Here is a 26,918-nt window from a genome sequence, read left to right on the forward strand (position 1 = left end):
CACTGCCAAAAAAAAAAAAAAAAAAAAAAGGAGCCAGCACCTCGCAGGGCTGGGAGAGAAACATTCCGGGCCAAGGAAAGTGAGGCTCAGAGAGGGACAGGAAGGGCACAAAGTCACACAGGGACTACAGAATAAGCCAAGATTTGAAACCCTAATGCCAGATGCCAGTCTCCCCTCCATGACATTCTAGTAACGTTGTTAACGCGGCTAAGTGTGGGGACTCCCACGCAGGAGGTCCGAAGAAAAACCAAGGCCTTGTTTGACGCCGAGTGGACGGATGGCTGCTTAAGGCTGGGGCTGAAGCTACAGCAATGCTTGTTTGAGTGCGGGGAGGATGTATCGCCCTGGGCTCCCAGGTGGGGAAGGGGCGGGAGTTGTACCCCATTGTCCTTCCCTTCCTTCCCGCTCTCAGACTCCAGCTCTGACAAAGCTGTTTTAATAAGTTTATTAAGCCTTTGTCTTAGTCCACCTTTGAGCAGGGGCCTTTCCGGGTGGGGGAGGGATGGGGCCTGTGCTGGGTGGAAGCAAAGGCCGAGAGGCAGAAAGCGGGCAGGCCAAGAGGGAATCTTGAGGCCTGGAGGGATTGAATTGACTTCTCAAATGTCACCTCCTCCTGGAGGTCTTCCTTGTCTGCCCTAGATAAAATAGTTTTCCCCAGATGTACCCTTATCCTTCTCTGTTCCCTTCCCCTGCTTTGTTTTTCTTCTAGTCTTTGACTTATAGTAGGCATTCCATTAGAATTTGTTGAATAAAATAGTTATTTGTGCTCTTCCATTGTGAGAGGCATGGGGCTGGGCCTTTTAGCACCACATCCTTCCCACCCCACCCTCCATCTCCCCGGTAGTAATGACCCTAGGCTTCTTCTAAGCCCTTTTTACCCTGTAATTACTTATGTGTCAATGCTCAGAGTGTATATTCCAAGAGAGCAGAACTGCTTGGTGGTGTCAGCTGCTCCTGAGCACGTAGGGGGTGTAGGATAATCATTTGCTGATAAATGAATGAATGAGTGAATGAATGAATGAAGCCCTTACCTGGGCTGGTAAAGGCCTCCCAGGGCTGAACTGGGAAGCCTGCCTCTGTGACTTTGAGGTAATGCCTACTGCCCAGAACTCCATGGGATTTTCCTCTTCTGAGAGGCTCTTATTTCACTGATAATGACTTTACTCTAAATAGTTCTGGGATTCCTCTTGAGTAAGTGTCTCTTAAACCTCAGAGCACAAAAGAATGACCAGGGAAATCCCAGAGCCCACCTTAGAGATAATGAATTAGCAGGGCTGTCCTGGGCTAAGGGAATCTAGCTGTTCACAATCCATTCTCCACTCTACATCCAGGCATCTTCTTAAAATACATAAATCCAATCAAGTCACTCCCTTGCTGAAAACTCATCACTGGTTTCTTGCTGATCTAGTGATAAAGTCCAAGCTCCGTGTCCCTTTAGCATCTTCATGATCTGGCCCCTGTTCACATGCAGCATCAAGGCACCAGGTTCTCTGTTGCTTTGGGGACTTCTTCACAGAGTTCTTCCTTCTACTTGGAAGACTCTCCCCCTCTTCCTATTCCTATTTTTCATCTTCAGGTTGTCCTTGCCAGGCTGACTTCTTTTCCTTCAGACCTCAGCCTAGGAGCCCTCTCGTCCCTGAGGCCCGATCGGCAACTGCAGAGGGCCCTCTGCTGGCCACACATCCCTGGCCATCACCGAGAGCTGAGGCAGGGTTTTGTGACTGACTCTCTCTCGTGCAGCTGTAAGCTTGTTGAGGGCGGGAACCATCATAGCTCCCAGAACCTATCACAATGCCTAGCTTGTAATTGGTGTCAACCTGGGGGAAGACGGCACTTATTTAGATGGCCAGTCGTGCGTGTGTGTGTGTGTGTGTGTGTGTGTGTGTGTGTGTGTGTGCGCGCGCGCGCGCGCGCGCTGAGAACCTACCCTGTAACTTAGGACTAATCTTTCCCATCCTTTAAGGCCCATCCTCCCTTTGTGTGGTCTCTCTGATCCCTTATGGCTTGGTGGTAATAATAATGTTAATAATTAAGGAGTACTGATAAGTACTGATAACATACTATGTACTGCTTTGTGAGCTTGCTTTCCAAGCATTAACTCATTCAGTCCTATTTCAACCCAGTGGGATAGGCCTAGCAACCTAATTTTATAAATAAGAAAATTGAAGCATGGAATGATTCAAAGAAAGCGTGGTCTGTGGAACCAGGCAATTCTGGGTTTTAGTCCAACATCCACCTCACCAGCTATGCATGACCATGGGCAAGTCACAAAGGTCTCTTAGCCTTCGTTCTTTCCCACATCGGTGAAATGTGAGTTGTAATAATACCTGACCTATCAGGATGTTGCGAGAATTCATGCAAAGTGCTTAGCACATATTGAGAACTCCATACTCTAGGAGGTGTTATTATTATATAATTGTTTCATCCTTGGAGCATGGTAGAAACATTCAGAAGTTGAGTTGTTTTACTAAATAGAACTGAATGTTCCTGAAAGAATTGCCACCAGGGTTTTAAAATGGGGATGTCTTCTTTTTTGACTCTTTGTCTCCTTGAATACATTTGAACATTCTCTGAACACACATGGACTGAACTTTTTTGCAGCAAGAAGTAGAGGTAGGAAGCAAGAGTCTTCCTGGAAAAGACCTGGTAGGCAGGGTGAGGCCCAGTTGAGATTTAAGAGGGGCTCTGTCCTTAGGAATTCCCTGGCGGTCCAGTGGTTAGGACTCCAGGTTTTTGCTGCTGAGGGCCTGGGTTCGATCCCTGGTTGGGGAACTAAGATTCCACAAGAGCATGGCGAAGCCAGGAAAAAAAAGTGAGTGGGGCTCTGTCCTACGTATAAGGCTAGAAACTGTTCTTACTGATGGCTAGACATTCATTCAATTAGTCTTTACCGTGTGCCGGGCACAGTGCTGGGCTCTGGGGACAGCTACGCTCCCCATGTTGGAGGAGCTGACCCACTGGGGCAAAGACAGGCTATACTACCTTGTTACTAAATTACAATTTTGAGGGGTGCTCCAGAGAAGAGAAACTCAGTCCCTTGAGAGCCAACGATGGGCTTGGGATCTGGTTTCATAGTGAATAGGAGAGCAGGGAGGAGTGTTCCAGGTAGAGGGAAAGTACATGCAAGCCAGAGGGCAGGTGGAGGAGTTTGAATTGCTTTCAGGGTAACAGGGAATGGCCAGAGTGCCTGAGGCTTCAGAATGGGAAAGAGAGGGCTGGTGAAACACCACAGGGCCCCTTGCTGCCCAAGTGCTTCTCCTCCTCCCCTTCCTCCTCTCCTGAGTCCTGCTCACCCTTTCAGCCTCCTCCTTTCTGGCACATGCCTGCTCAAGACTCTCCTACCCTGGAAACGTTTCCCTGACTGTCCCGCCCACCCAAGGTATAATACTCTCTCCAGTATGCTAAGCATTTGTCTGTTCATTCATTCCCTCCTTTCTTTTCGTAAATAAACCACATAAAAGTTGAACCCTACAAAGAGAGAAAAACTTAAATTACCCAGAGGCATCTGTTATCCACATTTGGATCTATACCCCTAGGTTTTGTTAGAAAACATACATTGTTATAAAAACAGGATACAATGTATATAAATTGCATTTTATAAAAACTTTAATATCTGCAAACATTTTGCCACATTTAAATAGCAAATAACAACACTCTTCATGGCCACCTGAGATTCTATACCATGTATCATAATTACTCAACCAAAGGCTTACTGTCCATTCTTTCTCCAATATTTAGTGAATACCTGTTGTGTGCCACGACTTTGCTTGGAAATTTAGGCTGACTGCAGCATCTTGCTATTATCATAGTAATACTATAGTAAATGAATAGTTGCTGAATATCCTTGGGTCTCAATGTCTGTGTGAATCAGATGTTGATTCAGGAAAAATTCCCAGAAGTAGGATTTCTGGATTAAAGAGGAGGCACACTTTAAGGTCAAATTACACTCCAATTAAATTTTACCAATTTACACTCACACTTACTTCCTATGTTGAGCTTCCCAATACTGTCCATTACTTTCTCTACTTCCTCCTTTCCCTCCTAAACCCTCTTCAGGCTGGCTTTTTTTTTTTTTTTTTTTTTGGTACGTGAGCCTCTCTCCCGTTGCGGAGCACAGCCTCCAGACGTGCAGGCTCAGCGGCCATGGCTCACGGGCCCAGCCGCTCCGCAGCATGTGGGATCTTCCCGGACCGGGGCACGAACCCGTGTCCCCCGCATCGGCAAGCGGACTCGCAACTACTGCGCCACCAGGGAAGCCCCGTAGCCTAATTTTTACAGCTAGGAAAACAAGGCCCAGAGAAGTACCAAGTCTATTAAAGAGGACATAGCACTGTTCAGGCTTCATAGCTAGGCCTCCCGACTCCCACAGCCTTGAGCTTCTTTTTTTTTTTTTTTTAACGTTTTTTTATTGATTTCTGGGAAGATGTTTTCATTTATTTATTTATTTATTTGGTTGTGCTGGGTCTTAGCTGCAGCAGGCAGGCTCCTTAGTTGTGGCTCACCGGCTCTTTAGTTGTGGCATGCAAACTCTTCATTGCAGCATGCACTTGAGATCTCATTCCCTGGCTAGGGATGGAACCCGGTCCCCCTGCATTGGGAGTGTGGAGCCTTAACCACTGCACCACCAGGGAAGGCCCATTGAGCTTCTTTTTGAATGTGATTTTTGGAATCCTTGGTGATGTTTGCAAATGTTTCTAGTGTTCAGAGGGCCTCACCAGGAGAATTTTGTTTGGTTCTACTTTCTTTCTAGGAAGAAATTTATATTGCATTCCATTCTTTGCAGTGTTGCTAATCTAATCGGTCCTCATGGCCTTGGCTGGAACAGGGTCCCAATGAGGTCTCAGTCGTGGGTACAGAGAGGCCTCTGATGGGCAGGTTTCCATCCGTCTGAGAGTTCAGGGATAGGAGGAAAGCGGCCCAGAGGACTTGGCCAGAGTATTCTTGCCAAGAGGCTCAGAACGGGGCCTTGAGGCCAAGCAGCTTTCTGGGGGGTCTTGGGCAAATGTGATGCAGCCTTTACGGGTGATCTGAGGCAGTTATTTTTCAGACAATCAGCACCCTCAAGCGACATGTAACAGTTGATTCCTCATAGAGTTATTTTAAGGATTATTAAGATCAACATACAGAAAGCTCTGGGTTCTACCTGACACACGGTAGATACTCAGTAATTGGTAGTGGTTCGGGCCTTTAACTTCGGTTTAACAAGCATTTTTCTATATCCGACCTCATTTGGGCCTTCCAACTACTCAACCACACTGGATCCGCATATGGATATTTAAAATCGCCATTCTATTGTAGCAGAAACTGAGGATCAGACGGCGAGCACTTGGCTTCGAGGTGGTCGCCAATTGGAGCTCTGCTGGAGCACTCGGCTGCTGCGCCAGCTCTGCACCTCGAGGCCCCACAACTCCAGCCCGCCGCGGCCACAGCCTCGCCCTCGCCTCTGCGCCTGGCCGCTCAGCGCCATCTTTGAACTTGGCACGAGCGCGTCGCTTCCGCACTTCCCTCCCCACGCAGAGTAGCCGCACATGCCCCAAGCGGGCTCTCTCTGCGTTTGGAGAATCCAGAACTGGCATTGCTTGTCACACCGTCGGAAAAGAATAATTTATCTCTTCTTCTTGGGTCTTGGGCGGGGGAAGGAGGAGGAAGAGGAGGAGGAGGAGGCGCGCTGACAAATTCAAAAATGGCGCCGATAGCCTCACCTTCCCAGCCTTCCGCTCTGGAGGAGCGGGGGCGAAGGTTGCGTCGGAGTGCGCCGGCGCCGGGGGCGGAGCCGTCTCCACGGCAACCCGCGAGCAGCCGGGGCAGCTCTGCCGCGCGGGAAGCGCGGGTACTGAGGCGCTGGCTTCAGGCGGGGCTGCGAGCACCGAGCGGCCCGAGCGGCCCGGGCCGCTGCAGGACGAGACCCTGGGCGTGGCGTCCGTGCCCTCGCAGTGGAGGGGCGTCCAGGGCATCCGCGGGGAGACGGTGAGGGCGCGGGCCTGGCTCCGGGCGACGTGGGCGGGGGGGCGAGGGGCCTCGCGCGGCTGCCGGGCCAGGTTCTGAGGCCCCACCGTTTTATTTTTATATTTGAACTCGCAGAAACTAACCCTTTGGGATACCCTCGTCTCAATTTCCTCAGTCTTTGAACAGCAACAAAAGAGTTTTTCTTTAAAACCTCTGAAAACCCCACGTTTTGAAGGATTTCGTGTGAACTGCGGCTTTTAGGCACTTCAAACTAACTTTCACTTTAAAAAACACGACCAAACTGCATCTTCAGGTCGAGATATACCCGTTTTCTAGTACGTAGTTTAATCCAGAGCACACAGACGAGGTGGTCTGAGATGAGGGCAGGGCTGCAGGGGGCCAGGGCTTCTGAGGGATCTGTGTGTAGACTTGGAGCCCCTAATGCGTCAGTGGCGATTCCTCTGTCACCGGTGGGTGAGCTCCGTCCTGGAGCTTACGCGGGGCGCTTGTCTGCATCGGACAGGAAATAGTGTATGTAATAAATAAGTGTACCGTGTGTTAGAGGTGAGCAGTGGACATGGACAAAAGAAAAAGCGTGGGGTTAGAAAGTCTGAGTTGGGGAGTGAAGAGGTGGGCTGCAGGGCGGGCCTCATGGAGAGAGTGATGTTTGAGCAAGGACGTGGAGTGAGAGAGTTCACCAATTGGATACCTGAGGTAGAACAGTCCAGGGAGAGCAAACTTCAAGTGCAAAGGTCCTGGGGTTGGAGCCAGTCTGGTGTGTGTGAGGAGGCAGGTGGGGCTGGAGAGGAAAGAGAAGGGGAGAATAGTTCCAGGTGAGGTCAGAGAGGGTAAGGAGAGGCAGGTCAAGTATAGGGCTTGCTCATCATTGTAAGGATGTTGGCTTTTCCTCGGTGAAAATGAGCATTGCAAGGGGGCTGCATATTTCCCAGCAGAGGAAACTCAGGCTTAGCTTGCCACACAGGTGTTAGAACCTGCAGAGACCATGTCCTCACCAACACCCATACCAATGAGGTTTCTATGATGTCGTACATCTGAGGACAGGTTTCTTGCCTCAGGCCAGCAGTCTGTAGGGCTCAAGCCAGATTTCATCTGGGTTCAAAGCACTTCACACTTCACCATGCTGGATAGAAATGGTTCTAAGTTAAAAGCAAAGGCAGTGGATAGTTTAGTTATATCTGTCCGTCTTTACTGAAGGTAAATGTGTAATTCACATTCACTGGCTTTGAAAAAATACTTGAAATAGCTCTCTTGTTTGCTGAAGATTCAGATTTAATTTAATTTTTTTTTTTTTGGCTGTGTTGGGTCTTTGTTGCTGCACGCGGGCTTTCTCTAGTTGCGGCAAGCCAGGGCTACTGTTTGTTGCTGGTGCGCAGGCCTCTTACTGCAGGGGCTTCTCTTGTTGCAGAGCACGGGCTGTAGGTGCGCGGGCTTCGGTGCTTGCAGCACGCAGCCTCTAGAGTGCAGGCTCACTAGTTGCGGCGCACGGGCTTAGTTGCTTCGCAGCATGTGGGACCTTCCCGAACCAGGGATCAAACCTGTGTTCCCTGCATTGGCAGGCGGATTCTTAACCACTGGGCCACTGGGGAAGTCCAAAATACAGATTTTAAAAGATTCCAGGTTGGGAACCACTGACTCAGTCTAACTTTTAACTTTTTTTTTTTTTTTTTTTTTTTAAACAAAGAATGAGATAGAGGCTTGTTGATTTTCTTGTAGCTATAGTTTTAACCCGCAGGGCTCTAAGAACTGATTCTAATACTTGAGGTGTAAAGGCTTTCATCTCAGGTGGTTCACTTGAACCAGCCTTTCCTGTTATTGAAGGAGATAATTTATTAAGTTGTAAGACTGTTGCAGGGGTCAGAGGAAAGTGGTAAATTGCTTTTTCCAAATTAACTTGTTTCTCTTTATAAAAGTTTCTGTGTCCAAAATTTAGAAAAAAATCTGGACAAGCAAAGACGAAATAAAAACCACCCTAGTCTCATTCCCCAGGCATTTGGTTTATACCTGCTCCTTTTTTGTTTTGTCTGTTTTCTCCCATTTTTTTTTACAAAAATGGAATCACACTGTACATAATATTTTGTAGACCCACTTTTTTCAGTCAGTACACCCTGAACGTCCTTTGTGTTTAAAATTTTTTTAATAACTTCATTTTATTTAATCAGTCCCTTTTGAAGGACTCTTTCCAATTTTTCTCTTATCGACAAACCCTGTGATGAGTGTTTTAGCTAAATTTGTATGCAGCTTCTCAATTTTTTTTTTGTAAGTTACTTTGGAATAGCCGAAAATTGTTTTTTGCTTGGCCCACATAGCGGTGCAGTATTGGAATGTACTTTTACATCCCAGTGATTAATTTTTTTTTTTCTTAGGTATTAATGATCTTTGGCCTGATTTGACTTTTCTTGTCCTGTTTCGATTGGTTCACAGAGGGACAGGGTCCTGGACTTTGGGACCAGTCTGTGGGTTTGAGTGCACAGACTCTTTGGGGGCTTGGCCTTGGGCCAGTCATGTGATCTCTTCTGCAAAATAGGTCTTGATAGAATACTTCTGTGGGATTAAATGAGCTGCTCCTAAGAAAACAGTTTGAGATCCCAGTTCTGTTCAGGTGGGGGGCATCTTGAGTGTCAGTGGTCAGTCAGCCAGTCAGCTGTTTGAGATGATGGGCTCCTGATCACCTTGACCTTACTCATCTGCTTTCTCAAACTTGGCTGACCCTGGAATGCCCTGGAGAGTCTTGAAAAATATGAATGTCTGGTCCTTACTTCCAGTGATTCTGGTTTAATCCGTATGGTGTGATGTAGGAATCTGGTTTTATAAAAGCTCCCCAGGTTATTCTAATGTGTGGCAAAACTTCAGAAGCACTAATTTAATCCACCCTACTCTCCAGCAGAGTTACCTTTCTGAAGCCCGTTCTGATCCTATCAGAATGTAGGGTGCATTTTTCCGTTTTTTGTGGTGAGATACATATAAAATTTACCATATTAAAGTGTAAATGCAGTGATATTAAGTACATTCACAGTGTGCAACCGTCACTGCCATCTAGTTCTAGAACTCTTCTTATCAGTAGTTGCATTTTGGGCATTCCAGTCTGTCTCCTTTGGACTCCGAGCTCCTAGAGGGCAGGGTGTGGGGCTTGTGTACTTTTGCATGTCCCAAAGGCCCCCAGGAAATACTGAATAGAATACTTTTCTTGTGTCCTGTCATCCATGGGTATGATTCTGATGCATTTCTCCCCTCCTGCTCTGAATTAAACTTAGTGGCCTGCCTGTCTGCTCCTCCCTCTTTTGGGGCCTGCTGCTGCTTCCTCCCCTTGGTGGGTTCTGTAGCATATGGAACCCCCTGCTGGAGGGTGTTTGTTTTTAACCTGGGGTTTGGCCTTTCAAGAGTTAGATTTGTGGTTCTCAACCTTTTGGAGTTTGCTAATAGTTTTGATACTAGGTTTTTGGTGGTTTTTTTCAAGACACATGCGAAGACACCACCAGAATAGCCTGCAGTAGTTATAACTCAAAGGTAGTGTTGCGTAACATGGTCTCCCAGCTTCTATGAAAATGTTGATCATCACTGTCTTCATTGGTTGACTCTCAGCTCCAAGTCATCCTTTGAGTAACCAAGGAGGTCATACCTTGAAGTACCTTCATGTTGGTTCTGGGTTCAGTTACCCCCACACTCTTGGAGGTCTCACACCAGCGAGACAAGAGACAGTGTAATTGTCTATGTTGCATCACAAAATCTACTCAGCTCAACTTGGGTTTTTTTGGCTGTGCTGTGAGGCTTGCAGGATCTTAAGTTTCCTGACCAGGGATTGAACCCCGGCCCCAGCAGTGAAAGTGCCAAGTCCTAACCACTGGATTGCCAGGGAATTCCCACCAACTTTATATCCAAGATAGTCCCATCATACAGCTTCTGCTAGTTAACATCAAAATGTATTTCACACCAGGGTCAAATGTTGTTGGTATGCTGATAAAGAACCGCTGAATTAGGTCAGGCGTCATCTCAGCTCCCATCACACCTGAGTATCATCAGGTGTGTGTATGAGACTCAGAAAGGGAAGGACACGGAAGGGAGGGCTGGGAAGAGAACCTGAGGGAAAGGGAAATTCTGGGAGGGAGGGAGGGAGGGGAGCAGCAGTGAGCCTGAATGGATGTGGCAGTGACCGTGCCGAGCCATGTTCACATTGGCCGCATTTCCCAGCCCCTGGGGAGGAGCCCTGTCTCACCCCATCCTACCCCAGGTGAAACCTGGGTACCCAGAGAAGGGGAAGGGGGTGATCTGAGCACTGTCTGCACCTCGAGGGCAGAGATGAGGGCTCTGGGGCCTGGAATGTGGCCATGGGAAGTATGTAGCTGAGGGGCTAGGCCCACATCTGGGGTCCGAGTGCCCTCCCCATGGCATCACCTGAGGGCACGTTAGCAGAGCAAATTCTAGGACCCCATCCTAGACCTCCTGAACCAGAAACTACAGGGATGAAGCAGCAGTTTGTCTATTAGGAGCCTCCCGGTGATTCTGGGGCGCTGCTCATTGAAGACACTAGTCTAGAATGGTCTTTGAGGTCCTCTTCTACTCTGGAGTCAGGTGTGCGACTCAGGTGGGTTTTGGGGGTGAAATGATGGGCTGTGTGCTCCGTATTTGCTGGTGGTGGTTACTGCCGAGGGGAGTGAGGGGGCTCAGCCTTCAGCTGCACGGCGTCCCAGACCTCTGCCTATTCTCTGTGTTTCTGTATTTCCTCATCCTCCCAACCCCCGTTTTAACAGATATTACAAAGGGGTGTATCTCACAACTGATGTGTATATTTAATATAGTTTCCTCCTGAAGAGCTATTACTAAATAATTGGTATGTTTTATTTATTTATTACATTTATTTATTTATATATATATTTTATTTTTGGCTGCATTGGGTCTTCGTTGCTGCACACGAGCTTTCTCTAGTTGGGTGCACGGGCTTCTCATTGTGGTGGCTTCTCTTGTTGCAGAGCATGGGCTCTAGGCACGCGGGCTTCAGTAGTTGTGGCTTGAGGGCTGTAGAGCGCAGGCTCAGTAGTTGTGGTGCGCCGGCTTAGTTGCTGTGCAGCATGTGGGATCTTCCCGGACCAGGGCTCGAACCCATGTCCCCTGCGTTAGCAGGGGGATTCTTAACCACTGCACCACCAGGGAAGTCCCAATAGTCAAGGAGATCTAGAAGGTGTATATATATATATATATATATATATATATATATATATATATATATATATAATTTTTTTTTTTTTTGCGATACGTGGGCCTCTCACTGTTGTGGCCTCTGCCGTTGCGGAGCACAGGCTCCGGACGTGCAGGCTCAGCGGCCATGGCTCACGGGCCCAGCCACTCCGCGGCATGTGGGATCTTCCCGGACCGGGGCACGAACCCGTGTCCCCTGCATCAGCAGGCGGGCTCGCAACCACTGCGCCACCAGGGAAGCCCTAGAAGGTATATTTTTAATAAGAAAGTGACTGTGTTCTACTTACAACCTTGAAGTTTGTCCACTGCGTGTTGACACCGTGTGAATGGGTTTCTTTTTTTTTTTTTTTAATACTCTTGTTTCTTTTTTTAAAAAAAATTATTTATTTTTATTTTTATTTTTATTTTTTTTTTTTTGTGATATGCGGGCCTCTCACTGTTGTGGCCTCTCCCGTTGCGAAGCACAGGCTCTGGAAGCGCAGGCTCAGCGGCCATGGCTCACGGGCCCAGCCGCTCCGCGGCATGTGGGATCTTCCCGGACCGGGGCACGAACCCGTGTCCCCTGCATCGGCAGGCGGACTCTCAACCACTGCGCCACCAGGGAAGCCCAAAAAAAATTATTTATTTTTAAATTTTTGGCTGTGTTGGGTCTTTGTTGCTGCACATGGGCTTTCTCAAGTTGGCGGGGAGCAGGGGCTACTCTTCCTTGCGGTGCGTGGGCTTCTCATTGCGGTGGCTTCTCTTGTTGTGGAACACGGGCTCTAGGCATGTGGGCTTCAGTAGTTGTGGCACGTGGGCTCAGTCATTGTGGCTCGTGGGCTCTAGAGCGCAGGCTCAGTAGTTGTGGCGCACGGGCTTAGTTGCTCCGTGGCATGTGGGATCTTCCCGGACCAGGGCTCGAACCCGTGTCCCCTGCATTGGCAGGAGGATTCTTAACCACTGCCCCACCAGGGAAGCCCCTGGCTGGACAGTTTCTGAATGAATGAATCATGCGTAGGCACTGTCGACATGGGATTCCTTTAATGTTTGGGGCTGAAGGTGGGGAAGAGTCCAGTTCTCTCACAGAACACCCCTCTGGGCCACTGTTGCCACCTGTTGCTGGAGAGTGGCTGGTTGTCTGGCCCATGAGGGCCATTTCCTCAGTCATGAGAAGTGTTCCTGAAATTGATCGACCAGTCCTTGAGGCCAGCAGCGGCATCTTATTTCTGAAGTGGGGCTTTGTGGGGTGGTGGTCTGGGAGACAGAGCCCTCCTGGGTGTGGGTTAGGGCTCTGGCAGCAAGTAACAGAAACCAGCCAACCAGCTTCTGTCGGACGGTTTTCTTGAGGATGTGTCTCCTGGGCTTGGCATGGAGATGCAGCTGGTCCTGAGGAAGGGACAGGAATCAGAAGCTAGGTGGCTTTGGGACCCTCCCTCCACCTCTCATCTCTCCTGTTGCCACACACCTCGTGAGGCCTATCTCTGCGCGTCTCCTGTCTGCACTGTGGCACTGGCTGATTGTTGGCACTGTGTTTCAGTTCCAGGCATGTGCCCTTTATCTGGTTGAGTCTTTGTCTCAGGTCTGAATTTCCCTGAGAGAACCCAATTGGCCTGGCCTGGTTAGTCTCTGCTTCTCGTCCAGTCGGTAGCTACAGGCCTGGTGTTTAGGCCCAGCCTGCGTCATGGGTAGGAAGTTTTTGGAAAAACTGGCCCTTGCGGGGAGGGCAGATTCTCTAGAAGGTATTTCTCACCATTCTGGGCCTCGGTTTCCTTCGTCAGCAAAATGCAGGAGCCCTGACATTCTGGGTGTCTGTACACTCTCTTGGGACAGGAGAGCAGGACTGCCACCTGGACTCTGCTCCCTGAGTCCCACCCGGCTTCCTGCTCCGCTGAAGGCTGCACAGAGTTTGAGGATCTAGGTTTGGGAATGGTTCTGCTTCTTGGCCACATGTCCCAGTGTGATCAGAGTCTGGCTGGGTCGCACCTGTTTTCCCTGCAGTGCCTCTGAGGTGCAGAAGGCAGGCGGCAAGCCCAGCATCCACACTGGTCACCTGCCCAGGGAGCAAGGATCCTGCTCACCCCGAATTCTTCCTCTCACCTCTTAGAGGGCTTATTGTGGGAGCCACGCCGTGGCGACAGCCACATGCTGCCTGGCATGGAAGGCACCACCCTGTATGTGGCAGCCGTGGGCAAGCCCTTCCCCCGAGAGCCTCCGGGCCTCATCCCTAGATGGGTCAGGGTCGGGTGAGTTATGTGCATCTCGAACCATGGGAGCTGACTTAGGTGTCCCAGAGTGAAGAGAGAATAATAGTGGCTTCTTACCAGTTAACAGAAAAAAATTATGGGTGCAGTGTCATTGGTTTTAAGTTTTTTAGTGAAGTTTTAGTTAAGTTTCCCTCCATAAATTTTCCTTAGTGTTTTGGTATCTGTTATTTGCCTGAATAAGCAAACAGCAAAGGAACACTAATAGCAATACCTGAAAAGTTAAGAGCTTTTTGTCTCTTTGGACATTTTTGCTTGTGGTTGTGACTTTACGTTAATTTTTACTTTAAGGCATTCATGTAACATTCTCTTAGAAACATTGTTTTGAGTTCATCTGATGTGATTAATGGCCAGGATTTTAGACTGAGAGAAAACTCCTTGACTGAGAGATAAATCAGTGTCGTGTGTCAGAATGCCTGGGTTCAAGCTCTATTGTGATTGCCTCTCTGCTGTGTGACCTTGGGTGAGTTACTTAACTTCTCTGTGTCCCAGTGCCAACCTTAGAAACACAAAAAATAGGATTTACTTTATAGGGTGGTCGTGAGCATGAATAAGATGATACAGGTAGGGGCTTCCCTGGTGGCGCAGTGGTTAAGAATCCACCTGCCAATGCAGGGGAAACGGGTTCGACCCCTGGTCTGGGAAGATCCCACATGCCACAGAGCAAGTAAGCCCGTGCACCACAACTACTGAGCCTGCGCTCTAGAGCCCGCGAGCCACAGCTACTGAGCCCACATGCCACAACTACTGAAGTCCGTGCTCCTAGAACCCATGCTCCGCAACAAGAGAAGCCACTGCAATGAGAAGCCCCTGCACTGCAATGAAGGGTAGCCCCTGCTCGCCACAACTAGAGAAAGCCCACGGACAGCAATGAAGACTCTACACAGCCAAAAATTAAAAAATTAAAAAAGATTATAGGGCTTCCCTGGTGGTGCAGTGGTTGAGAATCCGCCTGCTGATGCAGGGGTCACGGGTTCGTGCCCCGGTCTGGGAAGATCCCACAAGCCGCAGAGCGGCTGGGCCCGTGAGCCATGGCTGCTGAGGCTGCGCGTCCGGAGCCTGTGCTCCGCAACGGGAGAGGCCACGACAGTGAGAGGCCCGCGTACCACAAAAAAAAAAAAAAAAGATTATACAGGTAAAGCTATGGGGACAGTGCCTCAATTAGCACTTAATAACTGGTACTGTTACAATCTTTGAGACTTCCAGGCCAGGAAGTTTGAGATTCACCCACAGTCTTTTAACATTTTGGCTCGGCATGTTTACTTTTTTTTTTTTTTTTTTTAACAAAAATATTTATTTATTTATTTGGTTGTGCTGGCTCCTTAATTGCAGTACGTGGGCTCCTTAGTTGTGGCATGCAAACTCTTGGTTGCGACATGCATGTGGGATCTAGTTCCCTGACCAGGGATAGAACCTGGGTCCCCTGCGTTGGGAGCATGGAGTCTTAACCACTGTGCCACGAGGGAAATCCTATCGGCGTGTTTACATTCTGATTCCTGTGCTCATCCATTGATTGATCAGTGTTCACGCTCCCTCAGTGGACTCCTCGTCTTGTGGCTTCAAGTCACATCTGTGGTTGGATGTTTTCTGGAGCCTCATGCCTTGTGACCAGTCTCAGAAATCCTCGACACCTCCATGAGGATGTCTGAGAGGCATCTGTCTAAAGGGGGGTCAAACAGAAAGCCTTCTGTGTTCTCTTCTCCTGGAATTTGCCCTCACTTTCAGTTCAGGGACACCCCATCCACTGGTTCTCATCATGGTCCTGTGGCTTATACTGCAAAGGAATCCCTAGCCCTTTGTCCTGGCTCACAGACTTTCTCTTGCCTGGACCTTGCCCTCACCCTCTGCTCCCAGGTACGCTGCCTGACATCCAGCCTCTAAGCATGGGGCCTTGTCTTCATAAGGTTTTGTTCCGTTCTCCCCCCAACCCCTTCCCGGGACCCTTTTTCCTGCAGCTTTCCACTTGTCCTTCACACTTTAGCTCAAATGCCATCTCCCCAGAAGCTCCCTCGCCATCCCATCCCAATTGCCTTCCCAGCTGTTCCCTTCTCTCCCACACCTCTGCGTCCACCTAGCGCCACTTGTGTTCCATCATGTTTTTCTTGTGTGTTTATTTGCCTGTCCCCAACCCCTACGTAAGCTCTTCGGGCACAGGAATCTTGTATGTTTGTTTTCTGCTATATCCATAATAGCCTGACAGCACCTGGCAAGTAGATGTTAAATAGAGAAATAAAATGTATGTGTGTATAGTATGAATGAACTTGTACTATCTGTCAAATACCATGCAAAGTTCTGGAGATGTAAAGATAGACAGGGTTCTTTCTTTTTTTTTTCTTTTTAAAATTAATTAATTAATTTTTGGCTGTGCTGGGTCTTCGTTGCTCCACACGGGCTTTCTCTAGTTGTGGTGAATGGGGGCTACTCTTTGTTGTGGTGTGCGGGCTTCTCACTGTGGTGGCTTCTCTTGTTGCAGAGCACGGGCTCTAGGCACGTGGGCTTCAGTAGTTGTGGCACGTGGGCTCAGTAGTTGTGGCTCGTGGGCTCTGGAGCACAGGCTCAGTAGTTGTGGCACACGGGCTTAGTTGCTCCGTGGCATGTGGGATCTTCCCAGACCAGGGCTTGAACCCATGTCCCCTGCATTGGCAGGTGGGTTCTTAACCACTGCTCCACCAGGGAAGTTCTTATGCTGGAGGGGCTCAGAGTTTAATGGGAGATGGACAAGCAAAGAGAGAATTAAGTTGAATGTGAAGAGGAGCATGGTGACAAGTGCTGAGTTCTCCACGTTCTAACAAGAGCTGCCTGTGTGCGGCTGGCCCCTTTCCTTCAGGCTTACTAACGCTGGCCTGGTGCCCAAGTCTGAGCAGAGAGCACAGGGGTCCAGGCCTCATCACTGTCCTGTAGGTGCAGGTGCCTGGTAAGTGGCCACATGAGGAGAGCCTCTTGTGGTTGACAGTAATCTCAGTGGTATAGGGGCCCTCACTTGGTACAGATTGGTCATGTCCTCAAGAAAGGGAGGCTGCATCTCCTTCCCTGATCTGATGTCTGTCCTTCTGCCCAGATAAACAGGGGACAAGGAACTGGAGACAGGTGGCAGGGTGGAGAGGAGTGGCAGCTGGGGAGTAGTCTGTCTTCTCCCAACTAGCTCGTCACGGACACACATGTGTCCTTTGATCACGGTGGCACTTTGGAAGGTACCCTACTGGAGAGGGCTGGCTGCCAAGTTGGGGGAGAAGAGGGGTGTTCTGTTGGTGGCCAGGCCTCAGGTTCTGCAGCGCTGGCTAAGACAGCCACTGCTGGCTCTAAGATGACCTGATTCTTCTTGCTGTTCCTGTTTTCAAAAAGGGCCCTCCCGTGTCCCCTCCAGATAGTGTCACCGAAAGTCCTGGGTCAGGCCCTTACTGGGTCACCCCAAACCAGTGACTGTGGCTGGGGGAGGGATAGAGCGCTCCGCCTGGCTAGCTGGAGGTCAGGCATCTGTCTCAGTGGGCTGTCTTCACCCACGCCACAGAGAAAGGTGGGCTAGTTACTAGAGGAAGGGGACAGACAGAATGAACTGCGGTCCATTGTTATTTATCCTTGCGGGAGGGTGAGTGCCCTGGGCAGGTGGTGCTGGGAGTACATCTGGCTGGTGACTGTGTTTCGATCTCCTTCTCCAGAAAAGTTGCCAGACGGCCAGCATTGCCACTGCTGAAGCGTCCGCCCAGACCCGGAAGCATGCGGATGCTGAGGTGCAGACCGAGGCCCCTGAGCCGGTCAGCCTGCCGCCTGTGCCCCAGTATGATGGCCCCCGGCTTGTGGCCTTTCTCCGGAGAGTGGAGGCCATGGTTACCCGAGAGCTGAACAAGAACTGGCAGAGCCATGCGTTTGATGGCTTCGTGGTGAACTGGTCCGAGCAGCAGCAGACGGTAAGGGTGGGCTGGTGTGGGCCTGGGATGCCTCAGGTTGAGGCTCTGCCCCACTTGTAAGTCCTTCTTTTATGACATGCAAATAATAGTAGCACCAACAATAATAATACCAGCATTCACCGAGCTCTTACTTTTTCCAGGTACTAAGCTAAGTTAAGAAGAAGTCATTGGGCCTTCCCTGCTGCCCTTGAAGTAGGTGCCCTTGTTATCTCCATTTCACCGCTGGTAAGCGGTAGAGGCAGGATTTGAACCTGGACGGTCTGACTCTGGATCTTATTTTCTTAACCACTCAGCTGTGTTTCCCCAGGCACTCTCTGTGCCAACTCATCTATCCCTCAGGACAACTGTAAGAGGTAGTGCTATCCCGATCTCCATTTTATATTTAGTTTTTATTTTTTCTTGGCTGTGCCGAACAGTTTGTGGGATCTTAGTTCCCCGACCAGGGATCAGACCCGGGCCCCTGGCATAATCCTAACCACTGGACTGCCAGGGAATTCCCATGATCTCCATTTTATAGATGAGAGTCGGAGGGGCTAAGGGACTTGTCCACAGTCATACAGCTGTAAGTGGCTGGAGCTGGAGTTTGAGTCCTGGTCTGTCTGGTCTCACTACCATGCTCTAGTGACTTCAGCGTCGCCGAGTCTTTCTGGTGTTGAGGCACAGCTCAGAGCTCTCACCCTGTCAACTCATATGTCCAGTTGGATACACAGCCTCCGCTTTGAGATCAGGTAACCTCTGAATGAAGGAGGGCCCCTTGGTGGCTTTTGCTCCACCCTGGCGTTGCCTGTGGACAGGCTGCTGAGCAAGCAGTAAAAACTTTTCTTATACAACGTTTTCTTCCTTTAGAAATGGAGATAATTCTGTATTCAGAGGTCATAAGCCCTCCTCTCCTCCCCTCCTCTTCTTGTATCTTCCTTCTGTCTATTTCCAGATACATAGCTGCCTTGTTCCCACCAAATCGTTGATAGGTATGGGAAAGTTGGTTTATTTGAGAGAAATCCTCAAAATCCTTCTGAAAAATAGTTGCCAAGTCCACACCAAAGTGTGGAGTCATTGTATCTTTTTAAGCAGAGCCCAAGAAGAAGGTAGTGAATGTTAAAAGCTCAGCTCAGCCTGCCCCCTTTTACAGTTGCATTCAGAGAGGTTAAGCTTTTTTTTTTATTTTTTATTTTTTATTTTGCGGTACGCAGGCCTCTCACCGTTGTGGCCTCTCCCGTTGTGGAGCACAGGCTCCGGACGCGCAGGCCCAGCGGCCATGGCTCACGGGCTTAGTTGCTCCGCGGCATGTGGGATCCTCCCGGACCGGGGCACGAACCCGCGTCCCCTGCATCGGCAGGCGGACTCTCAACCGCTGCGCCACCAGGGAAGCCCAGAGGTTAAGCTTTTGTTCTTAATTGTTGAGGCTTTTCCACCCTTCTGTGCATTAGTTTGGTCCACCTGTGTATTACTTTCTCCCCCTTTAAAAACTATTCTTTTCCGATTACAAAAGCAATACATGTTCATTATAATAAATGGAGTCATCGCAGAAACACAGAACATGTAATACGGAGACAGTGAGTGGGCGCGCTGGTTCAGAGGCCTTTCCTGTGCTGCACTGACACATAGCATTAGTGCTACTACGGTTGTCATTAAGAGCATTTTAAACAGAAATGGAAAGCACTGTACATTTTGTGACCTTTCTCACTCACCAGAGCTTTCCACGTCCGTTCCTGTAGAGGGGCCCCAGTCCCCCTATAACCTGCATCACGTCCCACTGCACAGACACACCAGCCTTTCTCGAGTCCCCTGTTGGACATCCCGGCAGCAGCTTCACTCCTAGACATGTATCCTCTGGAAACATGAACGGGCAGGGGGTTGGGCAGCACCCTCTCGGTGGCCATGTGGCGTGCGGTCCCCTCATGGCCCTGAAGTTTCTTGCCTTTCTGAATGTTGGGCAGAGGAGTAGTGCTTTCAGATTTTGCTGTTATATGACAGAACTGAAGCGAATCTCTCTCTCACTTTGTTTTTCTTTTGCATCAATATTTTGATTAGTTCTTCCTGGTGGAATTACTATTTTGGCTGACATGTCTGGTTGTTCTGTCTCTACTGCAGCTGTCTAGGTGTTGGCCTTGACATTTCACTGCCGTCCTTGGCTCTAGTAGCCCTGGAAAGCCTGAGGTGCCACTCTTTTTCTTTTTTTAAATTTATTTATCATTTTTGGCTGCGTTGGGTCTTTGTTGCTGCGTTGGGTCTTTGTTGCTGCACACGGGCTTCCTCTAGTTGCGGCGAGCGGGGGCTACTCTTCGTTGCAGTGCATGGGCTTCTCATTGCAGTGGCTTCTCTTGTTGTGGAGCACGGGCTCTAGGTGCGTGGGCTTCAGTAGTTGTGGCTCGTGGGCTCTAGAGCTCAGGCTCAGTAGTTGTGGCGCACGGGCTTAGTTGCTCTGCAGCTGTGTGGGATCTTCCTGGACCAGGGCTCGAACCCGTGTCCCCTGCATTGGCAGGCAGATTCTTAACCACTGCGCCACCAGGGAAGCCCTGAGATGCCACTCTTAATGAAGGACTGTAACTTCACAATTCTAAAATCAGTGACAACATGGCTGAACACTTCATAATTGGAGATGAGGAAGAGGTGACCCTGGGAGCCCCCTGAAACCTTTGACCTTTTTGCTGTGTCGTGTCCTGCCTCTTGTTTCCACGTGGGTGTGGCTGACTGCTGTGAGGCACTGTGCCCAATCTTGGGGTCTTCTCTCTTCAGCAGCAAAGCCCGTTCTGTGTTGTCAGGTTGTTACAGATGTCATCCATCTGTCTCTCTCTCTATCTCTCTATTTCTCTATCCATTTATTTATTTTTAATATTTATTTATTTGGCTTCACCGGCTCTTAGTTGTGGCACGTGGGATCTTCATTGCCATGTGCAGGATCTTTAGTTGTGGCATGTGAACTCTTAGTTGAGGCATGTGGGATCTAGTTCCCTGACCAGGGATCGAACCTGGGCCCCCTGCATTGGGAGTGTGGGGTCTTAGCCACTGGACCACCAGGGAAGCCCCTATTTATTTATTTTTTATTACCATTTTTTATTTTATTTATTTATTTATTTTTGGCCGTGCCGTGAGGCTTGTGGGATCTTAGTTGCCTGACCAGGGACCGAATCCCGGCCCCCAGCAGTGGAAACGTGGAGTCCTAACCACTGGACCTCCAGGGAATTCCCTATTACCATTTTTTAAATTGAAGTATAGTTAATTTACAATGTTGTGTTAGCTTCAGGTCTACAGCAAAGTGATTCAGTTTTATATATATATATATATATATATATATATATATATATATATATATATATTCTTTTTCAGATTCTTTTCCATTATAGACTTGTTTCCTTTTTAAATGCTACATGATATTTCACCATAAATTTTTTTTTCTGGAGTCAGGTTTGTTGAGGTATATTTTCCATACAGGTAAACTCATCCTGTGTGCTGTGTTGAATCTTGGCAAAAACATACCCATCAGTGAAGGTATAGAACAGCCCATCTATCTTTTTTGTTTGTTTTAATTTTTATTTATTTTTGGCTGCATCGGGTCTTCGTTGCTGCCCGCAGGCTTTCTCTAGTTGCGGCGAGTGGGGGCTACTCTTTGTTGCAGCGCGCAGGCTTCTCATTGCGGTGGCTTCTCTTATTCTGGAGCACGGGCTCTAGGCGCACGAGCTTCAGTAGCTGCGGCACTCGGGCTCAGTAGTTGCGGCATGCGGGCCCTAGAGTGCACGGGCTTCAGTAGTTGTGGTGTGTGGTCTCAGTAGTTGTGGTACGCGGGCTTCAGTAGTTGTGGCTCGCAGGCTGTGGAACGCAGGCTCAGTAGTTGTGGTGCATGGATTTATTTGCTTCGTGGCATGTGGGATCCTCCTGGACCAGAGATTGAACCCATGTCCCCCGCACTGGCAGGCGGATTCTTAACTACTGCGCCACCAGGGAAGTCCCAAGAAGGGCCCATCTTTCTATCCCTCTGCATTCTCATCTTTAGATTTTACATTGTACTGATCATTGCAATTATAAATGGTGTTATACATTATGTATATAGTTTATTTTTAATATAAACTTTTATTAAATTTATAAAACATGCATAAACACATGCACAAATTACAAGTGTTCAAGTCCGTACTTTTCACACAGTGAAAACATTTGTAGAACCAGGACCGAGATCAAGAAATGCAAGAAATGGAATGTCACCAGATCCCCGAAGTTTTTTTTTTTTTTTTTTTTTTGCAGTACGCGGGCCTCTCACTGTCGTGGCCTCTCCCGTTGCGGAGCACAGGCTCCGGACGCACAGGCTCAGCAGCCATGGGTCACGGGCCCAGCCGCTCCGCGGCATGTGGGATCTTCCCGGACTGGGGCACGAACCCGTGTCCTGTGCATCGGCAGGCGGACTCTCAACCACTGCGCCACTAGGGAAGCCCCCGAAGGTTTTCTCATGCCCCCTCTACCTCCTGGCCCCACTGTATGGCTTTGTTTTAAAATAACAGATTTATTGAGCTATAATTTACATCCCATATCATTCTCCATTTGAAGTGTACAGTTCAGTGATTTTTAGTATATTTCCAGAGGTATGTAACCATTGCCACAGTCAGTTTTAGAACATTTTCATCACCTCCCCAAAACAGAAACTCCATATCCATTAGCAGTCACTCCCCGTTTCCCCCGCACCTCCTGGCAACTGCTCCACTTTCTGTCTCAGTAGATTTGCCTCTTCTGGACATTTCGTGTAAATGGAATCATATAACAAGTGGTCTTTGTGATTGGCTGCTTCTGCTCAGCAGAGTGTTATCAAGGGTCCTTGTGTTGTAGCGTCTATCAGTGTGTCATTCCTTTTCTGGCTGAATCACACTCTGTTGTAGGGAAATACCACACTCCGCTATTACGGATCGAGCTGTGAGCATTTGTGTACAAGTGTGTGTTTCCAGTTCTCTTGTGTATATACTTAGGCGTGGAATTTCTGGTCCATATGGTAACTCTAACATCTGAGGAGTTGCTAGACTGTTTTCCACAGCAGCTGCACTGTTCTGCGTTCTCACTAGCAGTGCACAGTGCAGCTTCTTACAGATTTTGGATTCTTTCCATTGGATAGTTTCTCTCTATGGGGTTATGAGGTCAAGAAGTGTGAAACGTTTCACAGGAGTTTTGGTCTATGGTGCAAATACTTCCTGGAAAGTGTGTCTGGTGCAAAATCCCTCGCCATGGCCAGCATCGCCGGCCTTCTCATTAGCTGCTGCTGGCCACCTATGGGCTGAGAAACAAGGTGCCAGAGTTTAAAAAAAAAAAGTGTGTGTGTGTTTAAATACACATAACATAAAATTTACCATTTTAACCATTTTTAACTGTACAATCCTGTGGCATTATGTTCACATTGTTGTGCAACTGTCACCACCATCCAGCTTCAGAAGCCAAAGCTTTTGAAATAGTGTGAGTACAGGGTGCAGCTCTGATCTGGAGCCCGGCGCCTGTCTCAGTTCCCAAGGCCCTTCCTTCTGGGTTGCTGGAAGCATCCTGCTAGGGGAGATGTTGGGATGAAGGCTCCACACTTCCCCCGAGGGCTGGACGGCAGACTTGAATCACTTACAGGGATTGGGAGGCCCAAGGCTGTGTGTGCTTTTTGTTACACTGGTGGGCGGCTTTGGGGCTCAGGGTTGGGGATGGTTTGTCTCTTGCAGGTGACCTGCCTGCACACCCTGGCCTACCCGCCAGCCCAAGAACAGGGTCTGCATGTGACTGGTGTCTCCTGGAGCACCACTGGCTCTGTGGTGGCCTGTGCCTACGGCCGGTGAGTGGCAGCAGGGCTGGGTGCGGGGCAGTAGAAGGCCCTCAGACCCTTGTCGGAGCCTCTGTCTCTCGCCCCGTCTGTGCGGTTCGGCGTTGGCCCAGAGCTTGGCCCTTGTGGGAGGCTTCCTTCTCAAGGCTGCCTGGGCACCAGGTTGGCAGGAAAAGAGCAGGGAAGGGACTCCCAGTGCCCATCTGCCAGCACTGGGCAGTGAGCCCCAGGCCTGCCTCACCTGCTCCAAGAGCTGTCTCCTGATATGCCCAGGTTCGCCCACCTGGAGACCCTTTTCCAGAGAAACTCATGCCCTCGGGGTGCCTCAGAGGAGCCTCTGCCGCTTCGACACCCAGCACAGTGTCTGTGTGTGATGGGGCTATAGAGGCTCACCTGTTTTGGGGAGTAGGGGGTAGGAGCATGGTGGGGGCAGGGTGGGTTGCCATGCAGCCCGGGCCGAGGGGCAGAGCTAGCTCAGGCACGTCCGTGCAGGCTGGATGACGGGGACTGGAGCACGCTGAAGTCCTTTGTGTGCGCCTGGAATCTGGACCGGCGAGGCCTGAACCCGCAGCAGCCGTCGGCGGTGGTGGAGGTGCCCAGCGCCGTCATGTGCCTGGCCTTCCACCCCACGCAGCCATCCCACGTTGCAGGTGAGCCGACCAGCCTAAGCTGCCTCTGCTTCCCACCCTGCAGAGGGTGGCCAAAGCCCTCCCTTGGGCCCTCAGCCCCTGGTCACGGCCAGGGCAGGTCTGGGGGGGAAGTAGAGACCACAGGTGACCCTGACCCCTGGGCTCAGGTGAGGATGCTGGGGGTGCCCGTGCTGGATGCAGAGCTTGGAAGAGGCGGCAGGTCCTTAGCTGAGTCTTGAGGGGGTGTGGGCCGTGCAGAGGTGTGGCCTGGTCGGGACAAGAGGCAGGACGAAGCGGGCACCCTCGGGGAGTTGACAGAGGTGATGAGCTGTGCACGTTGGGGAAAGGGGGCGGGTGAAGCTGGAGGGAATGGAGGGTGCTGGGCGGGGGGTGGTAGCCTGGCAGTGGGAGAAGCTTCCTGGGATGGGGTACAGCAGGCTGGAGTGTGAGGCCCGGGGATCAGGATGTTTCTTCCTCAGGGCTGTTTTCGAGAAAGTGGCCCCACGTCCTGGCTCAGTGGGTGGGAGGGGTGGGCGCTTGGCCGGGAAGCTGGGCTGCTGCGTGGGTCGGCCCTGCCCAGGCCCTCTTGGCCCCGCAGGGGGGCTGTACAGTGGTGAGGTGCTGGTGTGGGATGTGAGCCATCCGGAGGACCCACTCCTCTGGCGCACGGGCCTGACGGACGACGCGCACACGGACCCCGTGAGCCAGGTCAGAGCAGCGGCCTGCCTGGCGGGTGGGGAAGCACGTCCTCGCGGGCTGCGCCTTGACGTCGCGGGCCTGCTCCATGACACTGGGCAGGAGAGGGGGCGCCTGCTCGCCACAGCCAAGGAAGAAGGTCACCAGGGAGTTGGCAGTTGAACAGCTGCCTCTGGTATTCTCGGAGCTCCCAGGCCATGAGTCACACCCGCCCCTTCCATCAGAGCCGCAGTCCCCACTGTCCTGGTTTTCTGCTGGGACTGGGAACCCTCTGGTGGGTGAGGCGGCTCCCAGGCCTCCCCGCAGAAGTCTCCCTGGAAGAGACGGGGACGGGGGCGGGGGGAGAGGGACACCTGGTCTTGCTGGGAGGTGGGGCAGGCATCCTTTCTCAGCTCTGCCCCGCACCCTGTTGTCCAGGTGGTTTGGCTCCCGGGGCCCCAGCACGGCCACCGCTTCCAGGTGCTGAGCGTGGCCGGTGACGGGAAGGTGCTGCTCTGGCTGGCGGTCGGGGCTGGCCGGCTGCAGCTCAGCGCGGGCTTCGCCCTGGCCGTGCAGCAGCTTCCCAGGAGCACCAAGCTGAAGAAGGTACGCAGGGGCGAGGCTGCTGCCCTGGAAACGGGCCCCCGAGGCAGCCCCGGGCTGTGGGACCCCTGAGCCAGTGAGCCTGGGGATAGGCAGGCGGGAGCCACTGAGGGCCACAGCATCCACGCACGTGCCTGGGCTCCTTGGGGACACTGTGAGCGGATTCCCTTGGCTCTGCCCTGCTGTTCTTTTCTCCACAGCCTCCCCGGGGGGAGACCGAGGTGGGTGCCACAGCAGTGGCTTTCTCCAGCTTTGACCCAAGCCTTTTCGTGCTGGGCACGGAAGGTGGCTTCCTGCTCAAGTGCTCCCTGGCAGCGGAGGAGCCTGCCCTCACGCGGATGCCCAGCTCTGTGCCCCTGCGGGCCCCGGCACAGTTCACCTTCTCTCCCCACGGCGGCCCTGTTTACTCTGTGAGCTGCTCCCCTTTCCACAGGTAGGGAGGGCCCGAGCCTCCTCCATCAGCCACAGGGCCTCTGGCACAGGGAGGGTGAGGGAGCCCCACCAGGGCACACGTAGCACTGTTGAAAGGACCTGCGGTCTGCCCTGGGCCTAGGTCTTCCCCATTTGAGCCCCAGTATCCGGAGCTCCTGGGGTTGGCGCCAGGGAATCGGCCCCTTACTTTCGGGGAGGACCCCAGGTTTGGGGGCCTAGGGAGGCCTCTCAGGAGCCTGACAGCCCACGAGGAGTCTGGCAGGAAGCCCCCTGCGGCACCTGAATCCCCAGCGCTCATCCCGTGCCTGGCTGTCTGCCCTGCATCCTGTCTAGGAATCTCTTCCTGAGCGCAGGGACCGACGGCCACGTCCACCTGTACTCCATGCTGCAGGCCCAGCCCCTGGCTTCCCTGCAGCTGTCCCACAAGTACCTGTTTGCCGTGCGCTGGTCCCCAGTGCGCCCTTTGGTGTTTGCGGCTGCTTCTGGGGAAGGTAGGAAATGGACACCAGGCTTGGATGCGTTGAAGTTGACACGAGCCCAGCCTGTACCTGGAACTCTGGGTTGGGGAGCCTGTACGTGGGGTGAGGGTGACGTGACTTTGCGTGTGTGGGGTGGAGAGCTGAACTGAGTAACAGCCTGATCTCGTGCACAGGAAACTGAAGAGGCTGCTGCTCTGGGCCTCTCTTACCCCACGAATCTCTCCTCAAAGGTGACGTGCAGCTGTTTGATCTCCAGAAAAGCCCCCAGAAACCCACAGTTTCGATCAAGCAAACCCCGGATGAAAGCCCGGTCTACTGTCTTGAATTCAATCGTCAGCAGACTCAGCTGCTGGCCGCTGGCGATGCCAAGGGCGTGGTAAAGGTGTGGCAGCTCAGCGGCGAGTTCACTGAACAAGGACCCCGGGAAACAGAGGACTTGGACCAACTGGCAGCAGAGGTGGCCACCTGAGGTGGGGGGAGTCCCAAGTACAGAGGCAGGTGGGGGGAGGCTACACCTGTGCTGTACGTTTCTGATGGAAGCTGAATGAAGACACGACAAGCTTTGGGGGGGAATCATTTATTTCTCTTTTACATGGAAACAGAAAATTGGGAGGGGGAACTAGCCAGCTGCTTAGATATTTCTGCAGTCGGAATGGGGCAGCTGGCTTCAAGACAGGAAGGGGTCCCCACAGCAACATGGCACCAGCGACTGGACCAGGAGCAGTTTACTGAAGCGGTTTACCCCAGCTAAGCAGGTTAAGGTTACAATGGAAAGCAACACTGTCTGCAGTAGTTTTCTTAAGAGCACAGAGATGAGTTGACATGCAGCAAGGCGGTGGCGGGGCAAGCAGCGCGGGCCAGGCTAACCTAGGAGCAGAGGATCAATTCACGAAGAGCGAGCGGGTAAATTCAACGTAGTCAAAAGCAGTGGGGAGTTCGCGGCCCTTGCCGTCCACGTAGGGCTTCATGTGGGAGACGCAGTAGTCGGCTTGTTCCCGAGTCAAGTTCTGGAGAGCAAGGCAGCA

At 51.0% G+C, this 26,918-nt stretch overlaps 2 protein-coding genes across 12 annotated transcripts in view; one reads left to right on the forward strand and one right to left on the reverse strand.

Annotated features, from left to right (window-relative positions):
* The first annotated feature begins 5,766 nt into the window (after window positions 1-5,766).
* Window positions 5,767-26,457, forward strand: DYNC2I2 (dynein 2 intermediate chain 2). 3 transcript variants are annotated; one of them, XM_059072349.2, is made up of 9 exons: window positions 5,767-5,967; window positions 17,054-17,302; window positions 22,978-23,087; window positions 23,568-23,725; window positions 24,303-24,412; window positions 24,818-24,985; window positions 25,183-25,415; window positions 25,748-25,905; window positions 26,124-26,457. In XM_059072349.2, exons 2-9 carry the CDS (start codon window positions 17,219-17,221, stop codon window positions 26,360-26,362), a joined length of 1,260 nt encoding a protein of 419 aa, XP_058928332.2. In that variant the 5' UTR covers window positions 5,767-5,967; window positions 17,054-17,218; the 3' UTR covers window positions 26,363-26,457. The 3 variants fall into 3 exon arrangements, with proteins under 3 accessions (XP_058928332.2, XP_066896696.1, XP_066896695.1); XM_067040595.1 differs by having other exon boundaries at window positions 5,793-5,967; window positions 25,806-25,905; XM_067040594.1 differs by having other exon boundaries at window positions 5,793-5,967; window positions 25,183-25,392; window positions 25,806-25,905.
* The window catches only part of SPTAN1 (spectrin alpha, non-erythrocytic 1), a 60,084-nt gene continuing 59,622 nt past the window's right edge, over window positions 26,457-26,918 (reverse strand). For all 9 annotated transcript variants that reach the window (XM_067040593.1, XM_067040592.1, XM_059072548.2 and 6 more), the window contains one exon: window positions 26,457-26,900. In XM_067040593.1, coding sequence (XP_066896694.1) covers window positions 26,775-26,900 — 126 coding nt within the window. In that variant the 3' untranslated portion in view covers window positions 26,457-26,774. The remainder of the gene's footprint in view (window positions 26,901-26,918) is intronic.

Source organism: Kogia breviceps, chromosome 8 (genome assembly GCF_026419965.1).
Source record: "Kogia breviceps isolate mKogBre1 chromosome 8, mKogBre1 haplotype 1, whole genome shotgun sequence".
NCBI classification, from domain to species: domain Eukaryota; kingdom Metazoa; phylum Chordata; class Mammalia; order Artiodactyla; family Physeteridae; genus Kogia; species Kogia breviceps.

What these genes read in the sequence shown, in the direction of transcription:
- DYNC2I2 (XM_059072349.2), top strand. Translation starts at nt 17,219, where the DNA reads ATGGTTACCCGAGAGCTGAACAAGAACTGGCAGAGCCATGCGTTTGAT. An exon ending in GGAGCACCAAGCTGAAGAAG is followed by an intron (nt 24,986 to 25,182) that starts GTACGCAGGGGC and finishes TTTTCTCCACAG; the next exon opens with CCTCCCCGGGGGGAGACCGA. An exon ending in AGCTGCTCCCCTTTCCACAG is followed by an intron (nt 25,416 to 25,747) that starts GTAGGGAGGGCC and finishes CATCCTGTCTAG; the next exon opens with GAATCTCTTCCTGAGCGCAG.